This window comes from Dipodomys spectabilis, unplaced genomic scaffold, assembly GCF_019054845.1.
Source record: "Dipodomys spectabilis isolate Male_0828 unplaced genomic scaffold, ASM1905484v1 ptg000125l, whole genome shotgun sequence".
Classification (NCBI taxonomy): domain Eukaryota; kingdom Metazoa; phylum Chordata; class Mammalia; order Rodentia; family Heteromyidae; genus Dipodomys; species Dipodomys spectabilis.
The window spans coordinates 13,430,033-13,442,152 of record NW_024870802.1 but is presented as its reverse complement, the minus strand read 5'-3'; the positions used below and the strand labels follow the sequence as shown (position 1 = coordinate 13,442,152).

The 12,120-nt window shown below is 44.5% G+C and overlaps 1 protein-coding gene across 1 annotated transcript in view; it reads left to right on the top strand.

The window, feature by feature from the left end:
- Positions 1-3,649: 3,649 nt before the first annotated feature.
- Positions 3,650-12,120, top strand: part of LOC122115850 (acyl-CoA desaturase 1-like) — a 32,344-nt gene continuing 23,873 nt past the window's right edge. Inside the window, exons 1-3 of the mRNA XM_042689421.1 lie at positions 3,650-3,677; positions 4,396-4,473; positions 5,119-5,276. Coding sequence (XP_042545355.1) covers positions 3,650-3,677; positions 4,396-4,473; positions 5,119-5,276 — 264 coding nt within the window. The remainder of the gene's footprint in view (positions 3,678-4,395; positions 4,474-5,118; positions 5,277-12,120) is intronic.

The following is a 12,120-nucleotide window of genomic DNA, read 5'->3' as shown; positions in this document are numbered from 1 at the left end:
GGGGACATAGATAGGAGAACTACGGTTCAAGGCCTGTCCAAGGCAGAAACATGAGAACTTATCCCCAAAATATCATAAGCAATGGTAGAGTTTTTGCCTAGCAAGTGTAAGGTCCTGAGTGAAACCTCAGTACTGCCAAAATATGTAAGTAAACTAAAAAGTAAATGAATAAAAGAGAGGATTAAGAACAGGAAACTGATGGTGTGGCCTTGAGAAACAAAAAGAGAAACTCAAGGACCTTTCTTATTTCCTTTGGATAATTTGAAATAATTATCTTCCTCCTCCTCCTCCTCCTCCTCCTCCTCCTCCTCCTCCTCCTTCTTCTAGATTAAAAGCATGAGCCATCTGCACACAACTAATCTGTATTTCTTAAGAAGTCCTTGATTGGCAAGGCTTTAGGATTTTTCATGTGACAAGTCTCCCGTTTTGAGAGCTTAAGGTCCGGCTGCAGGGCTTCATTCATGGTCCCCTGTCCAGGCCCATCCTGTCCAGTTGCTTTCCTCTGCTCTGTGCTGAGTACTCCCCTTCTGTGTAGACAGCCATCATTGGCCCAGGGGACAGCTATGAGGCACAGTTTAAGAAATCTCAAAAAATGCTCTGTATTCCTATTGTGTTTAAATTTACATAAGAAGTTGCAAAAGTAGTGATCATGTTGAATTGTCTGATGATTTTTTTTATACAGTATTGTTCCATGTCCTTAAGCTTCTGTAGGCACTGGCCTTTTCCTGCTTAAATGGACAAGTACTAATGGTGAGGGTGTGGTAAAGCACCTGCCTAAAAAGTGTAAGGGAGTTTATAAAAGCAAAGACAGTTAGGGGGACACAGGCTCAGCCTGCCTATTGACTACCTCAGCCAAATTCCAGGGCCTTGAATTTGAATTTGGATTGCAGTTCTGAGTTTAGCTTGAAGTCGCGAGGTCTGGTCTGGCTGGTGCAATCTTAGCAATGTGGTAAATGGTAGGGTATGACATCTTGTTTTCATAGTGGGAGAAGGTGAAGCCCCCACTTCCCAGGTAATGGGTGTGACTCTATCCCTGGAGGCAGGGGTGGGCACTTTGCTGATAGGTTGGTTACTAAACCAACCAGTCATCCAGTGCCTGGGACTGGGAGTTTCCTGTGACCCTGCCCCCCTGACCTAGCCCTATTTGGGCCTGGACCAGCTCAGGTGCTTTTACACCATGCCACACGTCTTCGTGTTCATGTTCTTTCTCCTGGTTCTTCTCTGGTCAACATGGCATCCCAATTCACCTCCACTGGAGTCCACCAAGCAGTAGCTAGCTTTATAATATAGACTCCAAGATTCAGTCCTTCACTGCTTTTCTCTCTGCCTCACACCATTTCCACACTGCCCATCCATCAGCTGCTATGGCACCAGCCTACCTCTTTCCCTTTCAGGAGATGTCTGGCTCTGAAGCCTTCATTTTCACATTCCTTTCTCCCTCCCTAGCTTGTCCCAAATAGAAGCTTAAATACCTTAATCAAAAACCTGTTGGTCAGGAAGCTGTACCTCACTCTAACCAGCCTGATCACCCCCACCAGACTCTTAGGGATGACATGGTCCTCTTCCTCCTCCATAGCTTTGACTCCATACAGTGCAAGTCTATCAACTACAAACTGAGGGAGATAATTCATTGTCCCAATGAGACTCCCAGTAAATTTTTGGCAGACCCCCCCCCCCCAGCCCTTCCTTTCCCATTCCTTGATCCCATGGTGGCATCTGCCCTACTCTATCCAGATCCATGCCTTCTTCCTCCCCTAAATTCCCTGAGGGGACAGGGTGAGGCACTGGGTCACAGAAAGCGAAGCCATGAAAGACAGGCACCTGTTCCAGGGGACAGTCTAGAGTCTCATCTACTTGTGCTCTCTCTCAGACTTACTCCTACCCAACTTTCTGTGTCCATAACAGATGACTGAAAGACAAAATGGTATTCAGATTATACCTAGGAGAAATGTCCAGTGGTCTCAGGGAAAAGATGATTAAAGAACAATGGAGGAGTGGTGGAAGATACAGGCTACAGGACTCCATCGTGGGTGACAGTTATCTCTTGGGGCTCCTTCAGCCTTTCCCCTTGAGCTGTCTCCTAGGGAGTGAGGAATGAAGCTCCCGTCCCTCACCTCACTCTGATGGCTGGGAACAGGCTTATCTAATGCCCATACTGGTTTATCTTTTAACCGGGTAAGAACTTATATCTATTACCTGATATTTCTATTTGTAGTGGGTCTTCCATCCATATTAGGCCTCCCACTGGGCCATTAACCATTCCAATACAGCCCCAGCTTCTGACTGGTTATTCTTAACCAGTCCACAATGCTCTCCCCTATCCAGCTAGCCGATGTTAATCAGTCAGGAGTAGTTAAGGATATAACCCACCCAATGCAGGATCTCCTGGAACACAGGAGATCCACCTAGAGTAGATGGCTGCCTTCCCTTCTGCTGGCTGTAGGTCCTCTAATAATGGTTTTTCTTTTCTTATTGTTTGGCCTCTGCCTCATAAAATTTCTTTCAGACTTCATCCAAGCATGCATATGCACGTTTATCATCAGGGAATGCTTACTAGTGCCTTCTCCTGGACCAGATGAACTTTCCACCTCTACCCCTAAAACTGATGCACACAGCCCGCAGGAAGCAGCTAGAGAATGTCTCTACCCTCTGCCTTCCACCTTTAAAAATATACAGGAAGTGGCGCTGTGGCTCAAGTGGTAGAGTGCTCGCCTTGAGCTGAAGAGCTAAGGGACAGTGCCCAGGCCCAGAGTTCAATATATATATAAATATATATATATATATATATATATATACACACACACACATAAAAAAGAAAGGAATCTAAGTTCTCAGAGTCAGCTTACTGATTAAGGCCCTGCCTCGTGTCCCTACCTGTTTACAAAAATCTGTTAAGTTTCTTTTTGCCCGATGCTGTATTGTTTTCCTGGTGTAACATATAAATTCCCACCCTAGTTGCAATAGTCTCCTTACGCTCTTTCTCACAATGTGACTCTCCCCCCCCCTCAATTCCTGTAGTTCCTGTAACAACTTCATAACATCTCTTCTCAGAACTGACTGTACCCCCAAATTCCCATAGCCTATGTAATGTGACCCAAGTGACTGCCCCCTAAAATTCTGTTTAAATTCAGCCTACACCTGTCCATGGCTGCTGCCTCCATTCCTGCTTGGAGAAGTCCGGCAGGTCTATCCCCCAATAAAGCCTTGAGCGTGTATTGTTTGCTCTCGCTTACCTCACATTTCTTACAACACATACCTGTCCTGGTAATATGAAAGAAAGGTTTAGATAATACAAAGAATACAGAAGCCTTCTAAGCTATGTTCCCTGAAGCACAGACTGAACTTAATCATCTCACAGCATCTATTCCTATGCCACTAACTTGTCCAGTTTCTGGCACGGTCGATATCTTCAGTCAAGACTGTATTGATATTGTCTCTGTCAGGCCAGCCTGGGATGACAGCCAGTAGCTAGGCAAGTTAAAGAGCACTATTTTATTTAATTCCGAGGTAGGCTTGGATTACAAAATGAAGAAACAGATGAACGAGAGAGAGAGAGAGAGAGAACTTATAGTCAAATCTAGCTTCAGAACCAGGGTTCTGATGGAAGTCTCCACTCCTTCTCTTCCTTCCACAGTCACGAAGTGGCAGCATGACCCTGGCTGCACCTCCATCCACAGGTAACCACAGCTCTTTCCTGAAGCAAAAGCCCACAAATCAGTTTGGAAAGCTGTGTACTCTCAGTCTGGTCAACAGCTCTTTTCTGTCAACTATATCCTAGAAGTACCTGAAAAGGCTCCTGTCTGGCCCTGCCACCAATCCACAAGCACTGGTCATTGAAGAGGCCTAAAAGCCTTTCTGTGGAGCTGGGTGCTCTAGGCAGTACACAGACTGGACATTACTCAAGGCTTTCACTGTGAAAACACAGTGCAGGGGGTAAGGGGGAAGAGGTGGCTTTGCTGACAGGAGAAGCCTAATCAGAAAGTAAGATTGGGGAAAGGAGACTGACTATGTGACTTTGGTAGAGTTTAAGTGAGACCATGAGGAAGCAGTGCTGGGAAAGGCAGCCCCCCAGGTGAGCGGTCAGTCAATAACTCTCTCTGTAGGTGGAAGTCTGGGAGGTTCTTCCCTGTGGCCTCCATGCCTTCCTTTGCAGAAAAGGCAGCCTCTACTAAGTACCCTGGCTGCTCTCCAACTCTCAGAGGGCACAATTGGCTCCTCACCCCTTACTTCCTGTGTTGACCTCATGCCTTTCTTAATTGTTCCCCAGGGACCAGAGCAAAGGGTCATCCTTCTGACTGAATGGGATTCTGGACCTGAAAGAAGCCAGATACACTGATTCTCCATGCCAGTCTCAGTCCTTCCACATCTCTGCCTCTGATTGCTTCTTACTTGTAGTTCGACATCATGAAGGGGAAAACAAGATTGACTTCTTACCTGTTGACTTCAGCTCCAACCCACAGGCTCTGGCAGGAAGTGAAGCTGTGGGCATCAGGCTTGATCCCTTTCTTTGAGACTCTGTTCTCAGCTAACCCTCTCCTGGCATCAGACTCAGCAGTGAAGCTGTGGCTCACGTCAAGAGAAAGCCACAGCTTTGCCAAGTAGCTCAGAAGGATAGGTAGATATGTCTTGAGCACCAGGAACATATGTTGACACTTGTCTGTGATAAACAGATATTTGTGCAGATAAAATGAGTGGACAGGAATGCTGGAGACTGTTATGTCATAAGAATTAGCAAGCCTCCTTTGGTCTCTGGGAGTGTTCGTGAAGGTGGAAGAATTGAGGAGGGATAAGGGGCTACAGAGTATGGAGCTGTGCACATGGCTCCTCTCTTCCTGGCAGATCCGCAGGAACGAATGCAGTCTTCTCTTTGGACTGCTGCATGAAGAAGACCATAGAAAAACAACGCATTCCAAAAGAGTAATTGTGGGCCAAGATGGCATTTCAAATCTAGGACCTATGGGAAGCAAGAAGTAAAAAAGGGAATCCAGACAAACCCCTGTTGGGGCAGCAGCTGAGGAAAGCCTGGAAATGCCCCAAGATTACATTCACTTTTTCCTTGTATGACAAAAGCAAGGCTGAGAACTAGCTTGGGATACCTCCCTTTTCCTTCTTGAACAGGGAGAGATGTGAGGGAAAGTATAGTTGGACAGGAGAGTGAAAGGAAATCGCCTCTAACTGGCTTAGGAGGCCTTTCAGACATGCCCTTCCCAAGGGTCAGGACCAGGTTCCACAGTGTCTATGGCCAGGATGTGTTCATGGAACAAGAGTGGATAGAGGTGAGACCAGCTGAAACAGGGCCCAGATATCATGCCTGTTCTATGGTTGTTAAAAAAATTACTTATTTTGGGGGCTGGGAAGGTGGCTCAGTGGTAGAGCGCTTGCCTTGCAAGCCTGAGGCCCTGGGTTCGATTCCTCAGCACCATATAAGCAAAAAGAAAAAAAACCGGAAGTGGCGCTGTGGCTCAAGCGGTAGAGCGCTAGCCTTGAGCTGAAGAGCTGAGGGACAGTGCTCAGGCCCAGAGTTCAGGCCCCACAACCAGACCCCCCCCAAAAAAATTACTTATTTTGTACATGCAAAATACACAAAGTACCTGCATGCATCTAGGAGATGTCAGGCTCCAGTAATTCCCACCACAGCATCCCCCACCTCAGTAACCTTTCTGAGCCTGCAAAGAAGTCAGAGCCGGTAGCACAGTACACATATGAAAATAAAACATTGCCACATCACTCTGTATCAGACCTGCACTCTTTTTTTCTTTTTTCTTTTTCAGACCCACACTCTTGTTCTGACCAATTCTAAAGCCTCCTCTATTGAGAGCTCCTCTCCCTTCCCTACATTCCTACCCTATATAATATAGTATGTTTATTCTTTGTGCCCATCACATCCTGGCTAGCATAGTTTGCTATTGTGCCATATTGTCCCATATGTCTTAGAAACCTGTGAATTCCCCAGGGTGACAGCAGAACAATCTCCATTCCCTCACACTGAGGGAGTATTGGCCTTCCAGTGGGCACAGAGGAGGCTTAGTCAACACTCAATCCCCAGGGAGGCACATTGGCACAGATAGAATGATGGGAGAAACATTCCTGGTTGGGAAACACTCTTAGGCCATGGACAGCTGACTCTGGATTTTGCCACCATGCTGTGCTCAGTACAAGTTATGTCAGTGCAAAGCAAGGGTGATATCAGTGCACATGAGGTAACTGTAGAATGGGGGAAGGCTGTAGGTCGCAGCAAGGTAGATTGAGGGGAAGCAGCTAAGGAGGGAAAGAAGAAAGAATGGCTAGAGGGAGTAGGAATGGGTTAGATCTATTTCTTGTACCTGAGGGAGAAAGGAAGGCACTGGTCCAGGAGCTTGGGGGACAGCTAGCAGCTCCTTGGGTACTCATAGCCAATGGGACTAGCTCTACCACCAAGGCAGATGTGTCCAAACTTGGGACACACCACTCTCATCTCCCACATTGGCCTAGAAACAGAGTCAGACCAGGGACTTTCATTAATTTATCATTGGAAGCTCAGGGCCAGTGTCAGTCTATTTTCTCTGCATTTGTGTAAACTCAGGTATGGGGCTGATTCTCATTCTGGAGATGATTACCTGGAGGACTCCACTTGGGGGTGGGTGATAAAGGAGGACAGAGAGGCAGAGAGACAGAGAGAGAGACTATAATCTAGATAGAGCCATCCTCTAGAGTCATGCACCACAGAATGTTCCAGCTGTGTTTGATCCCTAAGACTTTGTCTCAGTATCCCAGGCTATCAGCACTTATCATACACCCTATCACATTCTACCCTGTGATATGAAGTGTCACAGTCACACTCACTCTCTTCTGCAGGACTGCCACCATGTCCTCAAGATAGGTAGTCATACCTGCAGTCAAGGCCTCTCCTCTAGACACATACCCGTGTCTATACACAGGCCTGAGTTCTTTCTCACTCTGCATGTCTCTCTTTCTCTCTCTGTGTCTCTGTCTTTCCCTTTTTCTTTCTCTCTGTGTTGGATACAGGATACACAGGAGGGAAGGGTTGGAGTGAAAGGGAGGTCAGGCTCATTCTGTGCATAGTATGGACAGATACATGTGGGAAACCTAGAGAACTGGCCTGGCAACTGCATTGGCCTCTTCTCCAACAAGGGCCACACAGTGAAGATGGCCAGCGCTGTCTCTCAGGGAGGAACACCATGGAACCGAGGCACCATGGTGGGTGGACCATGGCTTTCCCATTCTTCCTGTGGAACCGTCCCACTGCCCAACCTTCACCATGTTCCCAGGGAATCTCTAGGCTTGGACCTGGCCTTCACTGGGGCACTAGGTCTTCTCTCTTGTCCAGAAAGAAATCTCCCTAGTATCTTCTGAGGCCAAGGGGTGCCAGGGAGAGAGCAAGCAGCCTGTGGGAATGAAGCCTAGAAGAAAAGTACGGGAGAAAGAACATACAGGTGGTATTAGAGAGAACAGATCGCACTGAGTGAGAGGCAATGTTGGGTAGAGGTGAAACTACTCTTTGGCCAACTATGTGCCAGAGGTGACAGAATTTTCTTAGGGGCAAGAACAGAGGTAGGGCAGGTGTTTGTAACCTCCTTAGGCCCCGGCTTAATTCCTGCCTGCCTCCACCTTCTTTTATCTCCCCTCTACCACTCTCATCGCTGGTGAGAGATGATTTGACCAGTCAGCTCTGCTCACCTGGCCCTTGTTGGCAGGAGAAAAAAGGTGTGTGGGCTATGTAGGATGTTGGTCACTCCTCAGCTTAGAGAGATACATACATAAAGATGTGGTCTATAGTGCTGTGTGAAGGGCTCTGAGTACAGCACCTAGTTGTGGCACACCAGCAGGCTCTGGAGAAGCCATCTTCTGTCCTGGCAGTACCACGCTCCAGTCTGCAGCCTCAGTCCTGGGAAAGGCTTCCCGGTATCTGAAACCAAAATGCCTGTGCCCTTGCTGCCTTGCTGCAAGAGAAGGTAGGTAAGCTTCCAAGAAGTGGCTCTGCAGCTATGTTTACAGCTCAGTTTGGGCTTGTAGCAAAGTAGTTGTTGGGTAAGAGAGTTGAGAACATCCTGAAAGCCTCGGTCATCTCTTTAGTGTTGTATTGCTTTCCAGGATTTGGGGATAGAAACTCTAATTTCAAAATGGTTTATTAAAGAAGTTTTCTGTTCTCAAACCTATGCTTTTTTTTTTTTTATTGTAAAGCTACTATGCAGAGGGTTACAGTTACATGAGTGAGGTAATGAGTACACTTCCTCTTGAACATTGTTACCCCCTCCATTGTTTTCCCCCTACCATCCCCTCCCTCCCTCCCTTCCCCGAGGTTCTTTTTTTTTTTTTTTTTTGATTGTGATTAAATGATTACATAATTTCAAAGTCACAAGTTCATTCTAACTTCCCTGGAGCAAATTGTCTACCACAGTCTGTAATATATAACAGTGTACACATGTTATATACCATATTTGTGATCAGCAGCATGGGGATATTTAGTAGTGGTTCAACCAGATGAGCGGGAGTTCTTTGTTTCTTAAGTCCTGTTAATTTTGTCATATCACCTAACCTTTTGGATTTAGCATCCACTTATCAGGGAGACCATGTACCGTTTGTCTCTTCGTTCTTGGCTTACCTCGCTCAACATATTCCTTCTAGCTCCATCCATTTCCCTGCAAATGCCATTATTTTGTCATTTCTAATGGCTGCATAATATTCCATTGTGTATAGATATCACAATTTTTGGATCCATTCATCTGTGGTGGGGCATCTAGGTTGTTTCCATATCCTAGCTATTGCGAACAGTGCTGCAATAAACATGGAGGTGCACGTGTCCTTGTATATTGGTTCCTGTTGTTCAGGGTAGATGCCTAGAAGTGGTATGACTGGGTCGTAAGGGAGGTCAATCTTTAGCTTTCTAAGGACCCTCCAGACTGCTTTCCAAAGTGGTTGTATAAGTGTACATTCCCACCAGCAGTGTAATAGGGTTCCTCTTTCTCCACATCCCCTCCAGCATTTGTCGTTGGCTGATTTGTGGATGTGGGACATTCTGACTGGGGTAAGGTGGTATCTCAGGGTTGTCTTTATTTGCATTTCCTTCACCACCAGGGATGATGAACATTTCCTCATGTGTTTCTTTGCCATTTTTATTTCTTCATTTGAGAAGTCCCTCTTTAGTTCCCTTGCCCATTTAGTAATTGGTTTGTTAGGTTTGGGAGGGATTAGTTTCTTGAGTTCCCTGTATATACAGGATGTTAACCCCTTGTCTGATATATTGCTGGTAAATATTTTTTCCCAATTAGTTGGTTGTCTTTCTAGCTTAGTTGCGATAGATTTAGCTGTGCAGAAGCTTTTTATTTTAAGGTAGTCCCATTTGTCGAGTCTTTCTCCCTCTTGTTGTGACCCTGGGACTCTGTTCAGGAAGTTCCTTCCTGTGCCTATTAGTTCAAGTGTCTCTCCTACTCTGTCCTGCAGTAGTTTCAAAGATTCAGGTTTAATGTTAAGGTCTTTAATCCATTTTGAGTTGATGTTGGTGCATGGTGATAGGCTGGGGTCCACTTTTAGTTTTCTGCATGTGGCTGCCCAGTTTTCCCAGCACCAGCGGTTGAAGAGGCTGTGTTTCTTCCATTGTATGTCTTTGGCTCCTTTGTCGAATATCAGCTGGCTGTAGACCTGTGGATTTATATCTGGATCTTCTATTCTGTTCCATTGGTCTTCGGGTCTGTTTTTGTGCCAGTACCATGCTGTCTTTGTGATTATAGCTCTGTAGTAGAGTTTGAAGTTCGGCATGGATAGCCCTCCCATATTGTCTTTATCCCCTAGAATTGTTTTGGCTATTCTAGGTCTTTTGTTGTTCCATATAAATTTTTGGACTGTTTTCTGTATTTCAGTGATGTACGTCATTGGGATTTTAATAGGAATTGCATTGAATTTGTATATTAGTTTTGGAAGTATCACCATCTTTACTATATTAAGTCGGCCTATCCAGGAGCATGGGAGGTCTTTCCATTTCCTAGTGTCTTCTGCAATTTCTTTCTTTAACTTTTTATAGTTCTCATTAAATAGTTCTTTTACATCTTTGGTTAGGTTAATTCCTAAATATTTTATTTTTTGGGAGGTTATTGTGAATGGGGTTGCTCCCTTTATTTCCCTCTCTTCCTGTACGTTATCAGTGTATAGGAAGGCAACTGATTTTTGTGGGTTTATTTTGTATCCTGCTATTTTGCCGAAGTGACTTATGATTTCTAAAAGTTTGGGGATGGAGTTTTTGGGATCGTGGAGGTATAGTATCATGTCGTCTGCAAAAAGGGATAGTTTAACTTCTTCTTTCCCTATGCGGATCCCTTTAATGTCTTTTTCTTGCCTTATTGCCCTGGCTAAGAGTTCTAGGACTATGTTGAAGAGGAGTGGAGACAGTGGGCATCCTTGCCTTGTTCCTGTTTTTAGGAGGATTGGTTGTAGCTTTTCCCCATTAAGTATAATATTGGCTATTGGTCTGTCATAAATGGCTTTTATTGTTTTTAGAAATGTTCCTTCTATTCCTATTTTCTCCAGAGCTTTTAGCATGAATGAATGTTGAATTTTATCAAAGGCCTTTTCTGCATCTGTGGCGATAATCATGTGATTCTTGACCTTGGCTCTGTTGATATGCTGGATTACATTTATTGACTTACGTATGTTAAACCATCCCTGTGTCTCTGGGATGAAGCCTACCTGATCATAGTGTATTATTTTTTTTTATGTGTTTCTGGATTCTGTTAGCTAGAATCTTGTTAAGGATCTTTGCATCTGTGTTCATCAAGGAAATTGGCCTGTAATTCTCCTTTTTGGTTGGGTCTTTGCCTGGTTTGGGGATGAGTGTGATATTGGCTTCGTAGAATGAGTTTGGGATAGCTTCCTCCTTCTCTGTTTCTCTGAAGAGCTTGAGGAGTATGGGTATTAGTTCTTCTTTAAAGGTCTTATAGAATTCTGCTGTGAATCCATCTGGTCCTGGGCTTTTTTTTGTTGGAAGACTTTTGATAGCTTCCTGTATCTCATTATAGGATATTGGCTTATTTAATTGGTTAACTTCTTCTTTGCTCAGTTTGGGTAACTTGTATTTCTCTAAAAATGCATCCATTTCTGCCAGATTTTCTTCCTTTAGAGAGTATAGCTTTTGAAAGTAGTCTGTTAGAATTGTTTGGATATCTTGGGTACGTGTTGTGATGTTTTCGGTGGCATCCCTAATCCTATTAATATGGGTTTCCTCTCTTCTTTTTTTAATTAATCTTGCCAACGGGCCATCGATTTTGTTTATTTTTTCAAAGAACCAGCTTTTTGTTTGGTTTATTTTGGTTATGGTTTTCTGATTTTCTAATTGATTAATCTCTGCTCTCAATTTGGTTATCTGGCTTCGTCTAGTAGCTTTAGGTCCCATTTTTTCTTGTTTTTCTAGCTGTTTTAGTTGCAACATGAGATTATTTACTTGGTCTGTCTCCATTCTCTTGATGTGGGCACTGAGGGCAATAAATTTGCCCCTCAGGACTGCTTTTGCTGTGTCCCACAAGTTTCTTTGTGAGGTGTTTTCATTTTCATTGAGTTGTAGGAAATGCTTTATTTCTTCTCTGATCTCTTCTGTTACCCAGGCATTGTTAAGGAGTGTGCTGTTCAATTTCCATGTATTAGAGAAATTTCTGCAGTATGCTTTGTTATTGAGAGCTAGCTTGATTCCACTGTGGTCAGATAGGATACAGGGGATTATGTCGATCCCTTTGTATTTGCTTAAGTTCCTTGCATGAACTATGATATGGTCTATTTTGGAGAAAGTTCCATGAGCTGCTGAGAAGAATGTGTACTGTGTTGTTTTAGGGTGAAATACTCGGTAGATGTCAGTTAATTCCGCTTGTAGTATGGCCTCACTTAATTCGGTAGCTTCTTTGCCAATCCTCTGGTTGGTAGACCTGTCCTTTGGTGAGAGTGGCGTGTTAAAGTCTCCTAGTATTATCGTATTGGGATCTATTTTATTCTGTAAGTTTGAGAGCTTTTGTTTAACATATCTGGGTGCACCGATATTTGGGGCATATAAGTTGATGATGGTTATATCCTCCTCTTGGATTGTTCCCTTTATTAATATGTAGTGTCCGTCCTTGTCTTTCTGTACTGATTTTAATGAAA